This window comes from Paramisgurnus dabryanus, chromosome 22 (genome assembly GCF_030506205.2).
Source record: "Paramisgurnus dabryanus chromosome 22, PD_genome_1.1, whole genome shotgun sequence".
Taxonomy (NCBI): Eukaryota; Metazoa; Chordata; class Actinopteri; order Cypriniformes; family Cobitidae; genus Paramisgurnus; species Paramisgurnus dabryanus.
This window is the reverse complement of record NC_133358.1, coordinates 1,895,383-1,921,474: the sequence shown is the minus strand read 5'-3', so window position 1 is coordinate 1,921,474 and position 26,092 is coordinate 1,895,383. Positions and strand designations below refer to the sequence as shown.

At 43.2% G+C, this 26,092-nt stretch overlaps 1 protein-coding gene across 1 annotated transcript in view; it reads right to left on the bottom strand.

The window, feature by feature from the left end:
- The window catches only part of LOC135777775 (receptor-type tyrosine-protein phosphatase H-like), a 56,047-nt gene extending 44,864 nt beyond the window's left edge, over positions 1 to 11,183 (bottom strand). The window contains exons 1-2 of the mRNA XM_065288007.2: positions 10,902 to 11,183; positions 6,486 to 6,762 (exon numbers count right to left, since the gene is read on the bottom strand). Of these exons, the coding sequence (XP_065144079.1) occupies positions 6,486 to 6,762; positions 10,902 to 10,949 (325 nt within the window). The 5' untranslated portion in view covers positions 10,950 to 11,183. The remainder of the gene's footprint in view (positions 1 to 6,485; positions 6,763 to 10,901) is intronic.
- Positions 11,184 to 26,092: the final 14,909 nt, after the last annotated feature.

The window sequence follows — 26,092 nt, the reverse complement described above, 5'->3', positions numbered from 1 at the left end:
GAATAATCACTCTCTCTCCTCTTCTCTCCACAGGTATCGACTTGGACACAAAGCACAGTTAGTTTGCTTCACAATGGCTCTCACCTCTTGGCTGGGCTCAGCGTACCGTAAGTACAGGTCTCGTTCTGTTACTCCTCAGAATAATCACTCTCTCTCCTCTTCTCTCCACAGGTATCGACTTGGACACAAAGCACAGTTAGTTTGCTTCACAATGGCTCTCACCTCTTGGCTGGGCTCAGCGTACCGTAAGTACAGGTCTCGTTCTGTTACTCCTCAGAATAGTCACTCTCTCTCTTCTTCTCTCCACAGGTATCAACTTGGACACTGAAACACAGTTATTTGACTTTGGATGATGCTCACCTCTCAGCTAGACACAGCACACCGTAAGTACAGGCTCCTTCGATCTCTCCCCAGGTTATTCACCTTCTCTGTCCTTCCCTCCACAGGTATCCGCCTAGCGAAACGCCTGATGGAGTAAGCCGTCCCTATGTGGCGTCGGGGGCGAACCCTCTCGACGGCTGTGCGGTGGCAGGGGGGTGGGAATACTCAACGTCTCACCGGGCCGAGCGCTTCCCTCTCCTCGCTGCCGTCGGCGTTCGAACTCTGGACAGGGGCGCCCCTTTGTAGAGGCCACGGGATGATGGAAATCCCTTCACCTCGCTCTCTGCAATAATAAACTCACACAGTATACAATGTTAGTTGTCACAAATCGTACTCACGATGCTGCTGCCCCTCCAGCTCTTCTTGGTGCTCACACCACCCACTCAATGTCTAGGCGGGACAGGATCGTCTCGGGGCGCCGTGCAAATCTCATAAACTCTGAAACACGCTCACAACATATGCAAGATTAAATTCAGCTAGGGCCAACAGCCTCTTGGTCTTCCTTTGGCGAAGTATGTGAAAGCGGGGGTCTATCAGACAAGACACACAGCAATCCACAGCAACCCACAGCAATATACAGCACCACGTCAAACTTAAAGGTTTTCACAACACAAAAGACTCACCCACCACGCTCAGTGCACAAAAAGGACTCCTGTCTTTCTTTACTTCACTTCAGTCAGAGCGGCGATGGATAATGTGGCCCAGCTGATAATGTCGTCGTTGTGTCTGCTTCAGTAAAAGAAAAACCTCCACTTGGCTCACCCACCACGCTCTAATAGGGGTAGGGCCGCTCTCTTTCTCCTGAAGAGAGTTCTAGCATACACCAGGTCAGTATAACAATCACTTGCGTTTGCTCTAGTACTCACAGCGTTTGTTGATTTAAATATCCCCTTTCACTTCGTCTCAATCTGTCATGCGTTCGTTCTTCTCGTCACCTTTAAGGTTTGTAATGTCCTCAACATTCACTGTTCAGCCTGTGAGAGAGAGAGAGTTTAACAGCCACAAAACATAGCGTACCAGCGGGCACAACACAGTGCTTACACACACCCAAAGGGAACTCCTGACTGTGAATAAACTCAGCCTTATATACTGCTGTGTTCGGCGTGTCTTCCAATCATTGCCCGCTGTTTCTAACTAGGCACAGGTGCATCGAATTTCCCAATCTTCTCCGTTACGGCGCTACCGGAAGTCCGGTGTTCGGTTCTTCCGGTCTGGGCGGAAACACTTCCGGGCGGAACCAAACTTTCCCAACTTTGGTTCCGCCCCCTAAAAGATCGTCACCTTGTGACACAAACATGTTTAAAAAAAAACATTTGTTGTAGTAATTCTTGCATAACACATTATAAACGCACTTGTACTGTTGCCATAGTTGTGCAATTCTTTCACAATTCTCCTCTTTCATGTCACGTTTGTGAGTGTCTAATTTCAGTTATAAAAGCACGCAACATCCGGTTGAAGCTTGCAAGCTCTCATTGTCTATTTGGAGCTGTCATATATGGCAGCCCTTCAACAAGTTTGATATGTACATACAGTGATTGGGAGCAGCAAAATAATAGCAATGACACGACAACACACCCTTAAAAAAAATTTTGGGGACAGAATATCGGCAGCAGTAAAACACTAATAACACTAACATTTCTTTTATGTTCAATTTTAGGATTTATTCATGTTTTTCATTTGTTTAACAACATTGTTGATATTAATATGCTGATTCTTGATGATGTAGTAGTTTGATTTTTTTATGTGTCTAATCCTTCAGAATAATTGATTGCCACAACACTGCTAAAAATCAAGCTGTAAAATCACAGGATTAATATATTAAATTACACAAAAATGAAACCTCACTTACATATTGAATGAGATCTATGAATAGGGCTAACACATGACAACTGTATTGCTATCAACAGTTTGCCAACATCATTTGATCACATTTCCTTATGACTTACTGTATCACGACCACAGCAACAAGAAAATAAAATTATAAAGCTGAGAGTCAAGAGTCCAACTATAGCAAACAATACTCACCATAATGGCATCTTGAAACAATAAAACAACATCTAAACCACATGGTGAAATAAGCTGTGAATTACATTTACACTGTACATAAAACAGCAACAACCTAAAAACTAAAAACCTAAAGGTTTGAGTATACTTTTTTACACACAGCCTTACTTCATTTGACTTGTATGCATACACAGGCGTTCGACATACATGCATTGCGCCAAATTGCAATTTGATGGGAAAATATTTCCACTTTTGTTGACTGTACTGTATGTCTTTCACTTTGCCCAGTGTTTGAGCAATCTCTCGCAACAAGTTAAAAATCATGTACAACTTTTTGTACTTTTTCATAGTACTGTATTTAAATGAGTGTATTTAACCCACCTCAATGAGTGGTGAACACACACATTGAAAGTCATGAACAATCACACACACCCAGAGCAGAGGGCAGCTAAGGGCGCACTCACATTATCCAAACCAAACCATGTCCCAGCGCAATTGTCCCCCTGCCTACTCCCCCAGAAGTGTGCCCTCATACTGCACTTTAATTGATCCGAGCCCATTCACGCTTTTTCATTAGAATGTAATTGTTTTGAACAAAGCAGTAAGTAAAGCGCTCTCTAACACTGGAACCTATCGTAATGTTAAGTCTGTGTATTTTATTCTGAGTCGTTTTTTGCATGATGACACACAGCCCTCTAACATGTCATCATTGCTTAGTTGATCTGTCATGTGTGCAGCTCTGACATTCACGTAACCCTGCTGTGTGCATCAGAAGGTTTTTAAGAAGGCAGATGAAGGTGAGTGGTCGCGCAATTGACGCTCAGGCGTGATTGCCTCACACTATAGCCTTCCACGCCCAAGTAAACCACGCTCCAGCCCACCTCTGCAAGCCCGCCAGGGTGTGATTAACCAGAGTTATTCACATAGAGAAACGAACCAGGCTTTGGGGGACAAACACACCCTCGTGCATCGTTGAGCAAACCAAACACGTGTCTCAATCAGTTCCCTAGCTTCCTAGTTGTGAAGAATGCACAGGGACTCAGGCACTGATAAGGACACTGGTTCACCACATACGGCAAAAAAAAATCAATTTCTCTGGCCAAAATAAATTCATTTTGTAGAAAGTTAAGCTTAATGAAATATATTTTTTTATTTGAAAATATATTTAGTTTAAACCTTCATATATTAACGTATATTTCCCAATGTATTTCAGGGGCAACAATTACATTTCTAATTTTACAACCCATATGTCAAAAATATATACAGGTATTTGTTCTGGCCAAAATAAAAAAATTCTATAAAATGTGTAAATATGAATAAAATATAAAATTATAAGTATATTTTTGCTGTTGAGAATATATTTTTGTAACAATGCGACGTGAATGTAAATGCAAAATATATTTATTTTAAAATAGATTTCAACATTTTTATTTATTAATTCATTCATTTAGCTGACACTTTTATCCAAAGTGACTTACAATTGCTAAATATGTCAGAGGTCACACAACTTTGGAACAACTAGGGGTTAAGTGTCTTGCTAAGGGACACAATGGTGTGTCACAGTGGATTCAAACCCGGGTCTCTCAAACCAAAGGCATGTGTCTTATCCACTGCCCCATCAAATATAAAAAATGGTCAAAAAATGTTTGAAAAATAAAAAATGTTAACTTATTCCAAAATATATTTTTTGACTATTTTTTGTAAGTTTTAAAATATATTTAAAATTATTTTTGAAAATATATATTTTTGCCTTATGGGACATACTGAAAAACTTGATGACTTATTTTCTGGTGACATGTTTTGAAATTGAGTGCATGCCTCGGTTGGCCATTGTATGTAATGATTTGCGTGGATACAGGTGACTTTTCATAGTAGTACTATTAGTACAACTAAGCCCACTCCTTAATCGGCAATCAACTTTTGTGTCTTTAAGCGATAGTGTTTTGGGGTCAACAGCTTTTAAAAACGTATTTCAGGTTTTTTTGCTTGTTAGCTGTACACTCTGTCACACAGCAGCTTTTAGGCATTATTCTGTTTTTGTTATAAGCCAGAAATGACAAGGAGGCAGCCTCTCGCAATACAAAGTCAATGGAGACGGTTGGCGTGGTTTTCAAATTAGCATAACTGTGCTTTCTCTCTATGTATTTTTTCCTTTTTCTGCAAATATACCAATGCTACTAATGACGGTCTGTGGTCCAGGGTCACATGTTCTCATAAGATCACACGGTTTCCGGTAAGGGAACAGGGAACATCGATGCTCACTGTTTTTTGCAGTCAGTGCCCTGACTACTAAGCAAGACAGCTGACTGAGACACAGCTAAAGTAAAAAAATGTATACAATTATACATGACTACATTTGAATTCCAAGCTATGACATACAAGCTATGTATGTTGTTTGCCGATTGTTGCAGGTTTTAAAGTCTGAATTAAACACGGTAGGAGTCAGGAAGTGGTATTTTTAAAGAGGTATATAATAGTTATTTGTATAATACTTATACACTGTATGTATGAACAATCTAGCAAAGATACAGTATACACTCACCAGCCACTGTTTAATTGCTTGTTAATACAAACTGCTAATCAATGCAACTCAATGCATTTAGGCATGGTGGACACAATTAGCTGAAGTTCAAACCAAGTATCAGGAAGAAAGGGGATTTAGTATATGAAGGTTGATGTCAGGGGAGATTGGGCAGACTGGTTTGCAGTGTTGTCAATTTAGGGATTTTGTTTCTAGTTTTAACAACGTCCACACCCTTTTTCATACTTTTTCCAGTCATCTAGAGATTGGAATCTTGCAACTTCTTAGACAACCCTTATCTAGGTTTCTGAGACTTGCCCAGTGATATGCCGGTATATTATGCAGATCAGTAAATTCACCTGTATGACATCATCAAGCGACATTTAGCAACCAGCAAGCTTAATTGAAAGAAGTTGGCAACGCTGCTGGTTTGACATAATATTAAGGCAACACTAACTCAAATAACCACTGGTCACAACCAAGGTTTGCAGAATAGCATTTCTGAATGCACAACATCCTTGAAGCATATGGGCTACAGCAGCAGAAGTGCGAACCTGGTGCCACTCCTAAAAACTGAGGCTAGAATTCGGACAAGCTCACCAAAATTGATGATCATGAATACATCCTGCCTTGAATCAATGGTTCAGGCTGGTGGTGGTGGTGGTGGTGTAATGGTCTGGGGGATATTTTCTTTGTACACTTTGGGTCAGTTAGTACCAACTGACCATCATTTAAACGCCATGGCCTATCTAAGTATTGTTCCTGACCATGTCCATCTCTTTATGACTACATTGTACCCATATTCTGATGATAACTTCAGCTTCAGGATAATGCACCACGTCACAAAGCTCAAATCATCTCAAACTAGTTTCGTAACCATGAAAATGAGTTCACTGCAGCCGACAAATCTGTTGTAACTGTGTTATGCTATTATGTCAATATAGACCAAAATCTCAGAGGAATATATCCAACACTTATAGGCCACGATGAATAAAGGCAGTTCTCAAGGCAAAAGGGTTCCAACCCGATACTAGCAAGGTGTACATAATAAAGTGGTTACAACCTAAACCCGCATAGTGTACGTCACTAAAACATATGCATTTAAGAACAGTGCTGTGGCCTAACAGTCAGAGAGTCCAACTTGTGACCTGAAGTATATCAGGAAGGTGACTGAAATGGCCGTGATCAAGGCATCTTTTCTCCAGTTGCTCCCCGGGCCGTGCAGTGTTAGGTACCCACTGCTTTGTGTGTGTGTTTGTGTGTAATCACTTGGAAAAGGTCTCATTTTGAGTATGGGCTACCATACTTGACAAGTCATATCACTTTCACTTTTCCATTCAATGTGCAACAAGTTGACTTGACTGAACTGTCTCGTTTTCTTCTTTTAAACCTAACTACACCACTTCTAATATTGTAACCCAGTGTAGTTTATTTATTTATCATTGAGAATATCCAAGTTATGTTTAGTCCTAAATAATGTGAGGAGAATCAGAAATTGACATAATTGTTACATTTTTTTATTTCTTGAAACATTTTAGACTTGGTCTTGTATTAAAAATATGGAGTCGGTCACACTCACCTGTCACAGCAGAGAAGTCATATCCACTACTCCTGTTTTCATTTAACACAGTGTAGAGAGTAAATGAATAATAAGTGCCAGCAGACAGAGAAGAGACATTATGTCTCACATCAGTACCAGTGAGTGGTGCACTGATATTCGTCTCTTTTTCAGTGCTGCTTTTCAGCACATAAGAGTAATCAGTATTGTTTCCGACTATACTCCATTCTAAAGTTAACTCAGTCTCTGTTCGGGAAATTACTGAAACATTGCCAACATCAGGTACAGGTACTTGTCCCTAAGGGAAGAAACATTATAATGAAATAAAACACATCAAATGTATTTAAATGTAAGATTTTCCTAACTAAAGGGTCTTGTCTTTAAATTAGCCTGATAATCCCATATACATGCTTGTGTTAATATTGTTAGAGTTTAAATCATGCTAAAGATTTTTAATGACTAATGCTTTCTGTACACCTAAAGACTTTGAAAAGATTTAGAAAAGACTTTATAAGATTATCAGCTCACATCTAAAGACTTGGGTTCACAGTTTTAAGTCTCAGACTAAAGATTTTACAAACACTGAATCTTGTAGTGACACTATTTACAAGACTACAACAAGATTATTTTAGCTTTTTATCATCATGCTCAGCAGTGATTTAACAAAAATGTATGTGCGTGTCCATTGTGCTTTCACACCAGCTGCGTTTGCAGCGCATACTGTGCAGTTTACAGTTTTTCTCAGTCGCTTTGGTACATTTCTCAGATCAGAATTGAAATTCTCAAAAGTACTTGTTCATTTCTCACATCATTGTGTCACTTGTGCACATCAAAAAAGCAGTTTCTTATTTCTTTGAACAAGTTGCAAATGCTTTGGTACATCCATGCAAATGATTATGTACAATTCTCTGCTTTTTCCTACATTATCGATTGCTTATGTCATGTTGATCAAAATGTATTATAATGGGTCTCTGTTGAATAGTCTCACTCCACACAACATTTAGGCATTGGTTCATAGTATAAGTCTTTACTTGCAAAATGGTTGAACAAGTTCTCATAATACAGGGTTTGGTCAAACATATTTCCATACATTTCCATTAGACGTTTTTTTCTAAATCTGTCATGAATTGGTAAATTGCTCGCAGGTGAATTTTGACTTTCTCTAACAGACAGAAACGTCCCCCAGCAAGCAAAAACCGAGACGTTGAAATGATGGCTAACTATAGACCCAATAGTAACCCACTTCTACCCTAAATAACCTTGAATTTGGTTACATGCCATTTTTGCCAAAATAACTTGATGATGTATGATATTCCAACATGTAAGCAAAGTCAACAAGTGTTCAAGGTGTTTGCTTTCATTTCTTTTACAAGTATACACATCGTCTATTCTTGGGTCATGGTTAGACGTCTATTAGACTTTTACTGGCAGCCAAAATTTAGCCTTGTTTTAGCCAAACATGTTTGCTGGGTCAGGAGGTGGAAGAGTTTTCCCTAAAGATGTTGTCCCATGTTCACATTTCTACTCTTATGTTATGCAGTGCTGTCTTTTCCTTTCTGTATCATTATGACATGGTCTGTCAACCAATTACAGTACAAACAGTAAAAGCGTAAATGTAAATTTTGTCCAGTCTCTTGCAATCAAACTCCCACATAACTTAGACTAAGGTATAACTTACAATTTACAATATTGTCATCAAATCTTTAGCCATAGTTTACATCAGAACATCCCTCCAAAGTAAACTGTTATAATGACAACATGACTAAACAATTTGACTGTCTTATCCGTACACAATGACACAAGGACTTGTTATTCTGATGGCACTGACATGTTCATTGACACAGATATTTAATTTTGAGAGATGAACTAAGGATTTTGAGTAAAAGAGTGGCTTTTGCAGGTTATCCATGGTGTTTTGCTATTTGTACGAATTGTTTTGAGAAATGCACTTACTGTTTTGCAAATTGTGAGTATGATTCGAGAAATGTACCAAAGCGACTGAGAAAAACTGTAAGAGTAAACTGTTATATTGACAACGTGACTAAACAATTTGACTGTCTTATCCATACACAATGACACATTGACTGGTCATTCTGATGGCAATGACATGTTCATTGACACAGATATTTGAGAGATGAATTTTGAGTAAGAGAGTGGCTTTTGCAGGTTATCCATGGTGTTTTGCTACTTGTCCGAACTGTTTTGAGAAATGCACTTACTGTTTTGCAAATTGTGAGTATGATTGGAGAAATGTACCAAAGCGACTGAGAAAAACTGTAATAACAGTATAAAAATCTCAAGTTCACATTACTTTATTTTATATGCATTAATGAGCAAAACCTCTTCAAGACGGTTTTTGACGGTCAGTGTAATTTATATAGCTGTGATTTGTTTAACCCACATTGTTTTCGTGCTGTTCTGGTTCGTGTAATGACAGATATAGACACAATACACAATTATTAACATAAAAAGCCAATGGCACATTATTAAATCTGTTTCTCTTACGTTTTAAGATAAAATAAAAAAAATCACTCAGTGATTGACAGCATGAAGCAGTCGATCGTGTTTCCCGTCAACAGTTGAAGCATAAGATTTAGATTTATAGATGTACGTTATCTGTTTCTCTGAACAATATTCAGCTATATGAGGACTCATTTGCCGGGCAGAGAGTGAATGACAGCGCAGTCTTCTGATGTTTTTAAATATTTCATTGCTTTCTTTTACATTGCTCAAAGTCATGACTGTTTGAAACACACATTTATGACATTTATGGCGTCACATGTATGACCGCACGCGTGCGGTGTACGTGCTTGTGCTTTAACTTGTTAACATGGGCGCCGGAAAAAACACGCGCCGCTTACGCGTTGCTCACACTTGCGGTGTGAAGAATGTAAGCACATACCAGAAAACATTAGCACGTTATGCCATTCAATAGAGTGGTAGAGTTAGCATGAAAACACATACAGGCAATATCGCTCCAATTCTTTTCTTTATCCACTCTGTCGTGGTATGAATGGTAGTTTACATCAAAAAGACACGGCTGCTCTGCCCACCGCTCGACACGGCTGCTCCTCTTTACCCACGGTCCATTTTCGCCTACTTCGCGCTCGTTGTGTTTCCACGTCCGTCGACATGTTTCTTTGTTGTGACTGATGGCTTCCTGTTTCCGGAGAACGAATTTATTGGTTGTTGATTGTTTTACGTCACGAGACTACGCTGGGACTTGCGATAATATCAAACATGTTTGATATGAAAGACTAAAAAAAGGCTGGCATAAATCGGGTCGCCGACTGCAGATTATCACCTCACAGTTAACGATCGAGACGACGGGAGCGCGCCGAGACTCCAGTTAGATTCCTATAGACTGCCGGTCTTTAATCTGGGACTGTGAAAATCCTTTGGTGTACGCTAGGCATAAGACAAGGTGAAGAACAGATAACTCCAACATAAGTAAATATGTTGAGGTAATGATGACGATACAGTATCAGCATGTAATATTGTGACACTGAAATATTTTAAGATTGTAATACTGAGCAGCAGAGCACAGCATATTAAGATTCGGCTCGTGTGACCTGGGCCTTCTGTAGGTATTTTTGTTCATGCATGGGCTGTAAAATCATGAATTCATTTGTGATGTTTGACAGGACCTAATGTGTGAATGTTGTAAATAAATTTAATGAACTTTAGTTACCTGTTTTTTTTTTACTAGCTTTATTATTAAATTCACTTGTGTAAGAAAATCGGTAATTAAACTCAAAGTGGAATTTTCATTCTCATCATCATATATGTAGAACTTTGTAGTTAGTAGTTTAAGGTGTCGCTGAAATGGCTTGTGTACCTACATTGCTATACTAGCTGTTTGTCAGCTCGGTTACTCTATTTAAAAAAAAATCATACATATTTTAACACAACCTCCAACCCAAGTGGATTGAAGAATTGGATTCTGTAAAATGTTGAATATGCAAATTCTTTATTATATTCATAGTAATATCACAAACAAAATCTTAACTTTTATGTTACTGTATGATGTAAATATTGTTGAATGATAACTGGTTGAACTTTGGACCAGAATCAGGTATAAGAGTAAAACATTACATCAATAAATTAAACTTGATAGATTCCACTTTAGAATTGTTTTCTTAACACCCTCCGCTTAAAACAAATGTGAAAACATTCAATAGTATTTCAGCTCTCAAAACACAGAAAAACTCAAATGATTTCAAACATATTATTTAGTTATGTGCTTTGACAGGAACAGAATCTTCCTTATTCGTTGCCTATGTGATATTTTAGGTTTTGGCTTTAGACTATCTGTTGCTAATGTTTCCTTATAATAAACCTCTTTTTTAAATAAGACTGTCAGTATTGAGTTCCCATCCGTTATTTAGTTATTAACACAAAGAACAGTTAAAAGTCTATAAAGTAAGAGTGACTTACCAATACAGGAACCATAGACAGCAATACTAAATGCAAAACTTTCTCCATTATCAAACCGGTTTGTGGTCGGAGTAAACACCTCTTGGCACAGTTTTTATATTTATCCGTTACACCCAAAAGCCATGCTTCATCTACAAACAAGACTGTTTTCTACAATAGAGCTGTTTTATATTTTAATATCTAAAACCTCTGTGTTTCTCTCTGTCCCTGTCTCCTACTCTGTCCGTCTCTGTTGACTGATAATGACTGTTTTATTGCTACCTCTCCTTTTCTCATGAGGGGAAAACAATGTACATCAACCTTTGTACGGCCTTTAACTAATGCTCTTCCTTATTCCTAACTCTTCCCTTTTTCACTTTCCAGCAATTTCAGTCTCTATCACATATTAAACTTTTATAGCCATCTATATAAAGCGACAGCTTTTGTAACTTTATTTCTGAGATTGAACATAAACCAATGACCAAACAAAGTCCCTGCTATTTTAATATTTCTGTCTTTACTAGAAACAAAAGAGACAAATGGGTAGTTACTCATTGTTATGTCATTTAGTTGAGTAAGGTGTGTCTTAGATGTCTGGTACAATGTGTCACAGGTCGGGACTGGCTGCTGCTATAACTAAGCCACGCCCCTTCTTAACTTCCACCTCGAGGAGGTCCCCAAAGCCAACCCAATGACCAGACAAACACAAGTGCACGTAAATATAAAAGCATAAACTTTATTTAAATTAATTAAAAATGGATATGGGAAATGGGGAGGGGAAAGGGATTTAAAACTAAACTTCTTCATTCTGCCCTCCAGGTGGGCCGTGAACGGAAGAGTGCAAAAAGGGGAGGGGGCAATGGAGTCAAGTGTCTAGGATCCACGACACTGCAGGGGATGTGGGACTCAGGCTCCTCCACCTGGCTTTAGGTTCCCGTGGTACCCTCCTCTTCCTCCTGGAGGCAGAGTGAACAATAAAATAATTGTTGGGCTTTTAAAACTTCCTTCGTCACGTACCCTTTTCCGACCGACACCGGGTCTCTTCAGTACGTGGTGCTGGGAGGTGGTTGTCGTAAGTGTTCCTTGGACTCACGTGTATGTCTCCTCTCTCCCTCTTTGCAGGCGGCTGCTAGAACACAGAAGATCAGTTTATTATACTTCGATGGACTCCCTCTCACCTTTTCTGCCGGGAACGACGTACGGTATCTGCAACACAGGTAAGGTTTTGCTCGTTCCTTTCTCCACTCTCTTTCTCTCTCTTTCTCTCCACAGGCTGCGGACTGAGACACAAAAGTGAGTTATTCAGACTGCTGGTTTTCTCTCACCTCTCCGCTTGAGACGACGTACAGTAAGTACGGTACAGGTAGGGCTTTTCTCGTTCTCTTTCTCTCTCTTTCTCTCCACAGGCTGCGGACTGAGACACAAAGTGGGTTATTCAGACTGCTGGCTTTCTTTCACCTCTCTGCTTGAGACGACGTACAGTAAGTACGGTACAGGTAGGGCTTTTCTCGTTCTCTTTCTCTCTCTTTCTCTCCACAGGCTGCGGACTGAGACACAAAGTGGGTTATTCAGACTGCTGATTTTCTCTCACCTCTCCGCTTGAGACGACGTACAGTAAGTACGGTACAGGTAGGGCTTTCTTGTTCTCTTTCTCTCTCTTTCTCTCCACAGGCTGCGGACTGAGACACAAAGTGGGTTATTCAGACTGCTAGGTTTCTCTCACCTCTCCGCTTGAGACGACGTACAGTAAGTACGGTACAGGTAGGGCTTTCTCGTTCTCTTTCTCTCTCTTACTCTCCACACAGTAACACTCCTGGTCAGGTAACAGTCAATTTATATGGACCTTGTATTTGGATGAAATGTGGTGGACTTACAGTGACCAGGCTCTCACGATTTGCCAGATGTTTCGTGACTGTTTGGTGAGGCAGCGTCGGGGGCAAAACCTCCCAACAGCTGCTGCGGCTTTAGAGGGGAAAATGCTACGCTGTCTCACCGAGCCGAGCGCTGCCCTCTCCTCTCCACTTCCTAGACTGTAGAGCAACTGGACAGGGGCGCCCCTTTGAAGAGGCCTCGGGACAGAGGAGATTTACTCCACCTCACTCTGCAACAGTTAGCGTTATGTAGATGTATGTGCAAGCAGCATTAATCTTTAGTTGTACTCACACAGCCTCTAACGGTCCAACTCTTCACCACCACTCTGCAGAACAACCCAGATACAAAGGATGACTGCTGACGAACACCACAGTAATATTATACATCCAGAGCTCACTCACAGCATAGGCCAGATAATAATAACTGAAACCGGCAGCCTTTTCGTTCTCCCACGGCGAGGTTAGCGAAGGCGGGGGGTTTTCTGACAATACACACACAGCAGTACACAGCACCACGTCAAAATGAAATTTCCACAACAACACAGATTCACCCACCGCACTCAAAGTGAACACTTAGGACGCCCCGTCTTCCTTCACTTTACCGGAGTCCGTTTAGACGATGGTTAGCATGGCCCAGTCAGCATTCACGTCGCTGTGATAGCCCAAGTTGTCCTCCTCCGGCTCACCCACCACACTGTTTAAGGATAGGGCAGTCCTCCTTTTCCTGGAATCGTTCGCTACGAAACAGGTTAGTATACAGTGTGTCTCAAACTCAATGTTTCATACTCACAGTCACTGTAAGATCTTCTCTGATGCTCTCCTTTTTAATGCACACAGGCGATTACTCCCAGCCTCACAGAACAGAGCCTCACAGAACAGAGCGTCTCTTCCCCCAACAGGGTTGCACAGCGATTTCACTTGTATCACAATATCCTCAATATAGCAACACTCACGCTAACTCCGCTTCTCCTTTTGTTTCGTTTCAGTATCCAGTAGTCTCCAATCGTCTTCCAACCACTATGGTTTACTTCGTCCCACACAGCCACACCAGCTTCAGCCTGAGAGGAAAAACAGCCCAGCAGTAAACACACCAACAGCACCAAACGAGCCAAACAACTGAACCCAAACTGAACCACAAACTGTGGTTTTGAATCATCCTTTATACTGCCCTGCTCGTCATTTACTCCAATCATCAACCGCTAATGTTAATTACATACACCTGTGTGCAATTCGCTGATTTTCCCACTCGCGGCGCTTACCGCAAGTCCGGTGTTCGTCTTTTCTGGTCCGGGCGGAAACACTTCCGGGCGGAACCAAACTCTCCTAATTTCGGTTCCGCCCCTGGAAAGATCGTCACCGTGTGACATCCTCCCCCGCCAATGCGATCTAGTCCCTAGAACGCCTTTGGGTTGTCCACTCACCATAACGGGCAGGGGGGCGGCCTCGGTTCTCTCGCTGGGACCTTCTTGGGGGCGAATCGGGTTCGGTCTGTTCTAGTATGGCTTCTGGCTCTCTCGGGGCGGCCGGGAGTGGCGCCACCACGGGCCCTCCTCTGACCACAGCCTAACCTCCGATCCAGGGGGCCACTGGAGCAGGCTCCTTGGGAGTTACTTCCACGGCCTCAGGGTAATTCGGGCATGGGCGGATCATATTCCGGTGTACCACGCGGTCAGGCCAAGGCTTGCCTTCAGGCCGTATAGTGTATACGGGCTGTCCCGGCCTCTGTTGACTACACACCACATAGGGGACGGTCTCCCAGCGGTCGCTCAGTTTTCCTTTACCTTGCCGCCGATTGTCCCCACTAAGACCCTTTCGCCAGGCAGAAGGGGGGCATCCCGAGCGGTCCGATCATATAGCCGCTTGTTTCTCTCTCCTGCCGTCTGTATCCGTCTGGACACCTGCTCATACGCAAAGTGTAGGCGCTGATGGTGGCGCCCCACCCACTCCGTCACACTCCCTTCCTCCTGGTTTGCTGCCACTCCCAGCACCAGGTCGGTGGGCATTCGAACATGTCTGCCAAACATCAGGTAAGTAGGGGCATACCCCGTCGTACTATGTACACTGTTATTGTACGCTTGGAGGAGATATGGTAAGGCACTCACCCAGTCGTCTTGTCGTCGTTGATCCAGGGTTCCCAACAACCCCAGTAAGCTCTGATTAAACCGCTCGCAACTGCCGTTCCCCTGGGGGTGGTATGACGTTGTATGTGTCTTTGTGCAACCGTACATTTGGCATAACTCACGGATCACCCGTGATTCGAAGTTGGCCCCCTGGTCTGAGTGCAAAAACTCCGGGCATCCGAACATCTGAAAGACGGCCCACCATAGAGCCGTGGCGGTGGTAATTGCCGTTTGATCGAGGGTGGGGACAGCCCAGGCATACTTAGTGAAAAGATCTGTAATTACCAAGATGTTTTGGTAGCGGTCCAGTGGCCGACCCAGCGTCAAAAAGTCCATGGCCATGATGTGGAGAGGGGCCTTGGCGTGGATGGGGACCATAGGCGCTCGGGCCTCTCGTCTGGACTTAAACAACGTGCACCTGGGACATGCCTGAATCAGGGCGTGTACCGATGCTTCCAAGCCGGGCCAGTAGAAGTAGCGACGTAACAGGGACACAGTCCTCTCCTGTCCCTGGTGGGTAACACTTTATAAAAAACTGCACACTATGAAGCATTAGTTAAGCATTACTAAATAGTCAATTCATAATTTATTAAACATTAATAGACATTAGTAAATAGTTTATCAATGCTTTATTCTTGATTTATAAGCGTATATTTAATGTGTTTAATGATTGTCTTTTCATGCTTTATTAATTATCAATTCATCATTTCTAAAATAAGTATTACATTATTTACAGACCAGTTTTTAAGATGTTGTCAGTGGTTCATAAGATCATTCAGGAAGTGTTAATAAATGATTAATAAACTATTTAAACATTCATTTATGCATCTTATTATTTAGACATATAGTAATAAGTTAGTCAGTGTGTTAATAAATGCTTCATTAACACATATTCCTACTGTATTCATGATTAATTCAGGTAGTTATAAAACATTTAGAAGTGGTCAGTTAACTATTTTTGTGAGCTCATCTAAATTGAGGACTATTTATGCTTTGTAAAGCTTTTATAAAGGAGAATTAAAGGCTACGTTATCTTTTAAAAAGGAAACAAACACAACACAGAGTAATACAGAACATAAAACATATTTATTTCAAGATGCAAAAATTAAACTGTACAATACACTTCCTATCAAAGTAAAAATAAACCTCTGCTATATCATAAAAAAATACAATAAATAAACAACAACAAAGAAAGTGAATAAATAAATATTTTTTTTAAAGTTGTATAATGAACTGAAACATGTCCACAATCTGCACTTCTGGTCTGGAATGTTTGAAACGTTCTGTAATGCCAAGGTCCTCTCTGGAGTATATGAAGTAAAGTAAAGAAAAGTATTAAAGTTTTAATCCAAGAGAACTTTGATATGCCTTCCCTCTGTCACAACGCATTTTTTTTACATTTCAGTACACCAACGGAAATAGAAATGACGCAAATATGTCACGTGGCATGCAAAGAGCCAATGAGCTTTTGATATCACTGCCGTAAAGCTTCTTGAGGCGGGATATTTGAAATCAAATTTATATTAGCCTATGACGAACGCGCGAGGGCTGAATTTGGATCTATTTCTCCGAATCGTATGAATTTTAAAGATGTGGATTACAGCAAATGAATAAAAGTAACATCTTTTGTGAATTTATGTTGTATTTTGGTGTAATTGTTGCTTAGCAGTAATAATAACGTATTGCATAGATGACACGTATTGCATAGAGAAAACGTGTTTTTGTTTGTCATGGCAAACTAAATATTAAAAAAATAGTTAAATAAATACAGAAAGTTTTAAAATGATCAATATTGTAAAATTATCTGAATATCATAATCATTTCATTAGGTAAATGGATAAACTGTCTTAAATAAATAAGTCAGACAATATGACTGAAAACATGTCATTAATATGAGTAAGAAACGTTAATGCCCGCGATTTTAATATTTATGAATAAGAATAACTTACGTGCAAATTTGTACCGTTTGTAAATCTGTAAATAAGTATTAGTCCTGTCTGTGATTTAAATGTAAGTAAATGTACGTATGGTACAACCACACTGAAACTTAAAAATACATACATATTCTCATGAGATCACGTTGGAAGTGTACAGTTGTACAGTGTAATTTTTGCATCTTGAAATAAATATGTTTCATGTTTTGTATTACTCTGTGTTGTGTTTGTTTCCTTTTTAAAAGATAATGGAGACTTTAAATCTCCTTTATAAAAGCTTTACAAAGCATAAATAGTCCTCACTTTAGATGAGCTCACAAAAATAGTTAACTGACCACTTCTAAATGTTTAATAACTACCTGAATTAATCATGAATTACAGTAGGAATATGTGTTAATGAAGCATTTATTAACACACTGACTAACTTATTACTATACGTCTAAATAATAAGATGTATAAATGAATGTTTAAATAGTTGACTAATCATTTATTTACACTTCCTAAATGATCTTATGAACCACTGACAACATCTTAAAAACTGGTCTGTAAATAATGTAATACTTATTTTAGAAATTATGAATTGATAATTAATAAAGCATGAAAAGACAATCATTAAACACATTATATATACGCTTATAAATCAAGAATAAAGCATTGATAAACTATTTACTAATGTCTATTAATGTTTAATAAATTATGAATTGACTATTTAATAATGCTTAACTAATGCTTTACTAATGCTTCATAGTGTGCAGTTATTATAAAGTGTTACCCCCTGGGGTCCCAACTGGTCGTGGTAGGCTGTAATCAGGGCTGTCACCTGGTCTTCGGGCACCACGATCTGGCACACTTCCTCGCCTAGCTTCGGGTCCCTTACCTTCCTGCACAGCACTCCTTCCTTCAGTTCCAACTTGTCCCACTGTCCCAACAGCCTCCTCCCTGTATCCGGCTGGGCTTGCCTCTCCGCCTGTGTCGGCCGCCGGCCTTGTTCCACCCATTCGCGTACTTGGTGCAAATCATGATTCTGGGCTTGTCTTTCCTTCCACCGACGGGGGTTCCATCCCCAGTTCCCAGGCACCGCCTCCTGTTGGCTTCCTGGTGCATCCACTACCCCTACCATGTATCCTTCCTCGTGGTCGGCCACTTCGGGCCCGGCCCGGTCCCTCGGACCTTCTGCCTCGGGGAGCCTCGAGAGCACATCTGCATTCGTATGCTCCCACCCGGGGCGATACTGTAGCTGGTAGTCGAAGTTCGTAAGTTGGGCCACCCACCGTTGCTCCACTGCCCCCAATTTCGCCATCTGTAAATGTACTAATGGGTTGTTATCTGTAATCACTGTTACCTTCGCACCCCAGAGGTAGTCTTTAAACTTTTCACTGAGCGCCCACTTCAGTGCCAGCAGCTCTAGTTTGAAGGAGCTTTAGTTCGCATCATTCCTCTCTGCTGGGTGGAGGCTCCGGCTAGCATAAGCAATGACCCTCTCAGCTCCATCCTGTCGTTGGGCCAACACCGCCCCTAGTCCAAGGTTGCTGGCATCTGTATAAAGGACAAACGGTTTTGTAAAGTCAGCATAAGCCAAAATGGGGGCCTGCAGTAATTCCTGTTTCAGCTTTTGAAAAGCTGCCTCACAGTCGGTGCTCCATGCTACAGTGGGCGACCCACGACCCCGGGGGCGGCCTGTGCCAACCAGTAGCTGATTTTAAGGTTTAGCGATCTTCAAGAAGTCTTTGATGAATCGCCTGTAGTACCCCACAAAGCCCAAAAAGGATCGCACTCGTCTCACCATCTTCGGGGCGCTCCAATCCTTCACCGCGGAGACCTTTTCAGGATCTACGGACACTCCTGCAGCGCTGACCACATGGCCCAGGAACTTAACTTCTCGTCGCAGCAGGTGGCACTTTTCGGGTTGCAATTTCAATCTGTATTTCTCCATGGCCTGGAAGACTTCCTCAAGGTGCCGAAGGTGAGATTCAAAATCTGGGGAATAGACAATCACATCATCCAGGTAAACTAAAACTGACTCCATCAACTGACCTCCCAGGCATCGCTGCATCAGGCGCTGGAAGGTGGCTGGAGCATTGCAGAGCCCGAAGGGCATCCGGTCCCACTCAAATAGTCCGAAGGGGGTCGTAAATGCAGTATTCTCCCGGTCTGCATTGGCCACCTGCACCTGCCAATAGCCACTGGCCAGATCTAAGGTGGAGTACCACGCGGACTGCGTGAGGCTGGCGAGAGAGTCTTCGATCCGCGGTAAGGGGAAAGCATCCTTCTTGGTTACCAGGTTAAGCTTACGTAATCAACACAGAACCTCCAAGCCCCTGTTTTCTTCTGAACGAGTACGATGGGGGCAGCCCAAGGGCAGCATGCCCTGCAATAATGTGCGTACCTCGGTGTATAAAGTAGGTGGAATCGGCCGGTACCTCTCTCGGCTTGGGCGCGCGTCCCCGTAGGGATGTGGTGTTCCACCACCTGGGTGCATTTGTAGTCTTCGTCGTGTGTCGCAAACACGTGTTGCCATCTCCAGAGTAGTGCCTGCAGCTTCTGTGTCTGTGCCCGTTCTAAGTCTTCCCCTTGTAAAGACTCTCCCTTAAGGTGGCTAGGCATGCCTCTCTCGACGTCGTTGGAGGGCGCATCTACCTGGGTCAGGGCCACCTCAACAACAGAGGGGCACACCTGACGGAAGCTCACGTCTCTCTCCTCTCGTACTTGGTGGGGTGCGACTGTCGTTAACCGGGCCAATCGTTGGTGCCGGTGTAAATGTACCACATAGGGGTGCTCGTTCCGTACCTATACAGGGACCCGTCCTAGTCGGACCGCCGCCAGGCTCCGATCTACTTCTACCTGCTGGCAGTCTCCATGGGGCTCGACCAACACCCATTCTTCAGGGCCCACACCTCGCGGTGGCACTCTCACCCATACCACTTTTCGCTGGAACAGACAATGCAAAGCGACAAGCCACTCTTCCTACCTCTTCTCGGTCCCTTCGGACCTTGGTCATTTGCTCCCTACGACAGTAGGCCACCACACGTTCCCACTTGGGCCGCTCGGCAGGTGGTATCTTCGGGACGGGCCTAGCCCGAAATAGTTCTTCCCAGCACTCTGCGAGGACGTTCATCCCCAGGAGGGCTCGGTGTGTACCCAAGCAATGGTCCTGCACAATGATCACTCCTTTCTGGGGAACCACTATGCCGTGAACTTCTAGGTCTGCCAAACGGTAACCAATGTAGGGGATGTCTAGGCCATTTGCGCCCTTCAAGGTGAGCCAGGGGGCCTCCGCTCCATGTACTCCTTGTCTTCCAAATATCTCTTGTGAGAGGCTCTCTGCGAACAGGGTGACTTGCGAGCCCGTGTCCACCAGACACTGAATCTTCTTACCACACACTTTGACTTCTGCTACCGGGCTATGCCCGATCATCTGGCTCCTAGAGCCCTCTCTTCTCAACGGGTCTTCTACGGGGGTCCCGGCCACACGACCCACTGTGGCCGGTTGACCTAAAAACCACCTTCGGATGCTCTGCAGGACCCACACTGGCGACTGTAGTGGCCTGGCTCTCCACAGCGGTTGCAAATTGGTCTCCCTTGCTCGTCCCATTCGAACCGAGGTCGGTTGAATCGGTTCGGGCGTCGGGGCGGCTCTCGGCCTCCCTCCGAATACACTCGGTCTCGGGGCACAGGCCTCGTCTCCTCCCGCGCCTGTCCCAGGCACAACTCCCCCAGCAGGGTTTTGGACAGCTCTGACATCTGGTCCCGGACGTCCTTCAAGAGCTCCATCTTTAAGGCCTGCTTCCACTCTGTACCTTCTGGCATTGCCGTTGTTGCTCCACTCACAGCTGCACACACTGGGGGCTCTCGAACTTCGGTTTCATCACTCTCTAGTGCCACTGCCTCCTTCTTCAAGTCCTCGAACGTGAGCCCTGGGTCTCTTCGAAACTGCACCCTCAGGCTCTGCCTTACCAGGCCTTCTCTCATACCTAAGAGGAACTGGTCACGCAACAGGGCCTCTCCATCTCCCAGCCCATGATCTCGACGGCCCTGCAGTCGGGTAAACTGCTCTCGCAATCTCAAGGCGAAGGCTCTAATGGGCTGGCGGGGGCCCTGCTTACAATTAAAAAATTGGGAGCGAAGGACAGCTACGGAGGTGTGGTCACCATATTGCTCGGTGAGGAACTGGAATACTGTTTGGGCGGTGGCTCTAATGGCTTCAGGGGTGGCTTGCACTTCTCGCCGCGCCTCTCCCTCTAGGGAGTTCAAGACAAACTGCAACCGCTGGGCCACACTTAGGCCTTGCAAGTCAGCCATGTACTCTAGTTGGGCTTTCCATTCGGACAGACGTACCTCAGACTCTGTTCCTCCATATTTCTGTACCCACGGATTACCCATGAATACGGGCGTGGCACGGGGCTGGGCCGCGGGCACTTCGTTGTCGGTCATTGGGTGACCTTGGTTACTCAACTCGAGGTGGAGCCCTGCCGACTACGCCAAAATCTGTCACAGGTCGGGACTGGCTGCTTCTATAACTAAGCCACGCCCCTTCTTAACTTCCACCTCGAGGAGGTCCCCAAAGCCAACCCAATGACCAGACAAACACAAGTGCACGTAAATAGAAAAGCATAAACTTTATTTAAATTAATTAAAAATGGATATGGGAAATGGGGAGGGGAAAGGGATTTAAAACTAAACTTCTTCGTTCTGCCCTCCAGGTGGGCCGTGAACGGAAGAGTGCAAAAGGGGGGGGGGGGCAATGGAGTCAACTGTCCAGGATCCATGACACTGCAGGGGATGTGGGACTCAGGCTCCTCCACCTGGCTTTAGGTTCCCGTGGCGCCCTCCTCTTCCTCCTGGAGGCAGAGTGAACAATAAAATAAGTGCTGGGCTTTTAAAACTTCCTTCGTCACGTACCCTTTTCTGGCCGACACCGGGTCTCTTCAGTACGTGGTGCTGGGAGGTGGTTGTCGTAAGTGTTCCTTGGACTCACGTGTATGTCTCCTCTCTCCCTCTTTGCAGGCGGCCGCTAGAACACAGAAGATCAGTCTATTATATTTCGATGGACTCCCTCTCACCTTTTCTGCCGGGAACGACGTACGGTATCTGCAACACAGGTAAGGTTTTGCTCGTTCCTTTCTCCACTCTCTTTCCCTCTCTTTCTCTCCACAGGCTGTGGACTGAGACACAAAAGTGAGTTATTCAGACTGCTGGTTTTCTCTCACCTCTCCGCTTGAGACGACGTACAGTAAGTACGGTACAGGTAGGGCTTTTCTCGTTCTCTTTCTCTCTCTTTCTCTCCACAGGCTGCGGACTGAGACACAAAGTGGGTTATTCAGACTGCTGGCTTTCTCTCACCTCTCTGCTTGAGACGACGTACAGTAAGTACGGTACAGGTAGGGCTTTCTCGTTCTCTTTCTCTCTCTTTCTCTCCACAGACTGCGGACTGAGACACAAAGTGGGTTATTCAGACTGCTAGGTTTCTTTCACCTCTCCACTTGAGACGACGTACAGTAAGTATGGTACAGGTAGGGCTTTCTCGTTCTCTTTCTCTCTCTTACTCTCCACACAGTAACACTCCTGGTCAGGTAACAGTCAATTTATATGGACCTTGTATTTGGATGAAATGTGGTGGACTTACAGTGACCAGGCTCTCACGATTTGCCAGATGTTTCGGGACTGTTTGGTGAGGCAGCGTCGGGGGCAAAACCTCCCAACGGCTGCTGCGGCTTTAGAGGGGAAAATGCTACGCTGTCTCACCGAGCCGAGCGCTGCCCTCTCCTCTCCACTTCCTAGACTGTAGAGCAACTGGACAGGGGCGCCCCTTTGAAGAAGCCTCGGGACAGACGAGATTTACTCCACCTCACTCTGCAACAGTAAGCGTTATGTAGATGTATGTGCAAGCAGCATTAATCTTTAGTTGTACTCACACAGCCTCTAACGGTCCAACTCTTCACCACCACTCTGCAGAACAACCCAGATACAAAGGATGACTGCTGACGAACACCACAGTAATATTATACATCCAGAGCTCACTCACAGCATAGGCCAGATAATAATAACTGAAACCGGCAGCCTTTTCGTTCTCCCACGGCGAGGTTAGCGAAGGCGGGGGTTTTTCTGACAATACACACACAGCAGTACACAGCACCACGTCAAAATGAAATTTCCACAACAACACAGATTCACCCACCGCACTCAAAGTGAACACTTAGGACGCCCCGTCTTCCTTCACTTCACCGGAGTCCGTTTAGACGATGGTTAGCACGAGCCAGTCAGCATTCACGTCGCTGTGATAGCCCAAGTTGTCCTCCTCCGGCTCACCCACCACACTGTTTAAGGATAGGGCAGTCCTCCTTTTCCTGGAATCGTTCGCTACGAAACAGGTTAGTATACAGTGTGTCTCAAACTCAATGTTTCATACTCACAGTCACTGTAAGATCTTCTCTGATGCTCTCCTTTTTAATACACACAGGCGATTACTCCCAGCCTCACAGAACAGAGCGTCTCTTCCCCCAACAGGGTTGCACAGCGATTTCACTTGTATCACAATATACTCAATATAGCAACACTCACGCTAAAGGGCGATTTATAGTCGTGCGTAGGTCCTACGGCGTAGCAGTGACGGCGTAGGTTCCGCGTCGGTTTTCATTTATACTTGTGCGTCGCCGTCCGCGTCGACGTGCAAAGACACGCGAAACCGCTGGTTGGCAGTAATCACGCGTGTAACCACAGTAGCAGCAGAAGTTGTCACAGAAGAAGAAGCTAAGCAAGTTAACCCACAAACGAAGAAGAAATAGCAACTTGTTGTGTATAATTTGAGAAGACCAGCAATGATGGAAGTAAATAAACAGCGACTTATGTTTCAGTTTGAGTTAAATCACTCCTCAACTTGGCTCATCTTTGTTTTCACCGTCTCAAACGGAAATACCTATGACGCAGTTTTTTTACCTGACGGGAGGGGTTTTGGTGGACCAATCACAGCGCTTACGGTCCGCGTAGAGCCGACGCGCTGTTAGAAATTTTGTGAGGTGCGCGTCAGGCTACGCAGAGCTACACACAGGCTACGGATAGCCTACGCCGTAGCAACGCCATAGGACCTACGCACGACTATAAATACGCCCTTAACTCCGCTTCTCCTTTTGTTTCGTTTCAGTATCCAGTAGTCTCCAATCGTCTTCCAACCACTATGGTTTACTTCGTCCAACACAGCCACACCAGCTTCAGCCTGAGAGGAAAAACAGCCCAGCAGTAAACACACCAACAACACCAAACGAGCCAAACAACTGAACCCAAACTGAACCACAAACTGTGGTTTTGGATCATCCTTTATACTGCCCTGCTCGTCATTTACTCCATTCATCAACCACTAATGTTAATTACATACACCTGTGTGCAATTCGCTGATTTTCCCGCTCGCGGCGCTTACCGGAAGTCCGGTGTTCGTCTTTTCCGGTCTGGGCGGAAACACTTCCGGGCGGAACCAAACTCTCCTAATTTCGGTTCCGCCCCTGGAAAGATCGTCACCGTGTGACAAATGCAGATTATATTATAGAGAATATATATACAGAGTACATTTGGTAAGGCATGTGTTTTTCCATTAAACCCTTAAATGTTCTTCCTCTTTATTTTTGCCAGGCCTGAAATTACAAAGCATCCCCTTTTGTTTTTTTAAACTGTGTACTGATCTAATTGAGATGTGGGAGATGTTGACCATGAGTTTTCTTTTCATTAACAGGTGGTATGGGAGATGTAGTGTCAGCAATGATTTAATCATTTCTCCTCTCTTTCTTATCATGTTTTAAACTTCTGAAAGATACACTATAAGTAATTGGTTTTATTTCCATTTATTCATCATTTTCAGGGAGTTAAGTTAAATCTTTGTTATGTACATTTGTCGCAGTATACTTTAATTAGAGAGACTACTGTAGTATTTTAACCCTGCACCCTTTATTATATACTGTTACAGAACTCTGGCGTGTGTGGTGCGTAAGAGGTACCTGTGAGGGGTCTCCGTCTGCCTCCTGCCTCGCCAACCCCCAATACGGGCTGCCTTGTGAAGCCTTGCTGCCATTTTTGTTCTGCTCTGCCACAGAGGACTTTTTAGTTGACATTTACCAGCCATCTGGATATTTTCTGTTCGTCTGAGTCCTTGGTTGATGCCGTCTATTTGCCTGTGGTCAGCTTTAATAGACTCTGTACATTTTCTGCTATCTTTCTATCTATCCTGCGTTTGAGTCCCGCTTTGCCATAACAAACAATCCGTACAAATCCCCGTTAGATCAGGCTGGTTCAGACAATTTAGTTTAGTTAAGTGTAAGAATTAGGTACAGGTATTTACAGTATGTGATCTTTGATGACACTGAGGTGGTGAACAGGTGGATTAATAATCTAGGGAGGATGAACGGATTGTTGACTGGGATGAGCCTGAGCCTGGTGTGTCTGTGACAGTATTCCCCTCACATTACTGCGGACTGCAAATTAAACTGTGTCTTTAGTGCACAAACAAATTTCTCGTTATTTTATTTGAAATGTCCTTAGCTGTGTAATATACCTTAATAATATAAAATGATAAAAAAAAAGATTTGTAACATTATTTCATCCTTTCCACCTAACACCTAAACGGACATTGCAATTGTTATTTTTCACAAGTAAATTATTGTTTGGGAAAAAACAAAGAGCTGTCAGTCTATTACTATATTGAGTGACGATCGTAGTGGTGTGACAGGAAGTAAGTATCCCAGACTTCCGGTAAAGCCGCAATACTGTGAAATAGGCCTATTAGCTAAACTCTTTATTTATAAACTCTAACAATAAATCAAAACATAAAATTTGTGGATTTGTGTGTAAATTTATTTAACTAAGTTCAGGAGAAGCATGGTCATGTAATCCAACCATAAGAGGTCCATAGATCCGTGCCAAATGTAATTGCTATCTGGGTATAAATACCAATCCCTCACCTCTGTCCATGATAGTTGTGCAGCATCTCTCCTTCTCACACTCAGCTGGTATTCCAGGTAAAGAGGGGGGCGTTCAGGCTAAAAGCTCAGAGCCATCCCCTCGGACAGCTACAGGTAACATGCCAAAAATGCATATATTATCATATCTGGTTATATGGTAAGTTTCTTTTTGTGGTTTACTATTTGTATTTTTTCTTCACTTAAGTAGTCTAATGTTTCTGTTATACTGTTGTTCAGCCACTTAACTGAAATGCTTTGTTATAACCTTAAATTTAATTGGTTTAACAGACAGAATATAACTGCAATATATCAGTTTCTATCATTGCAAAAATAAAAAATTATGTT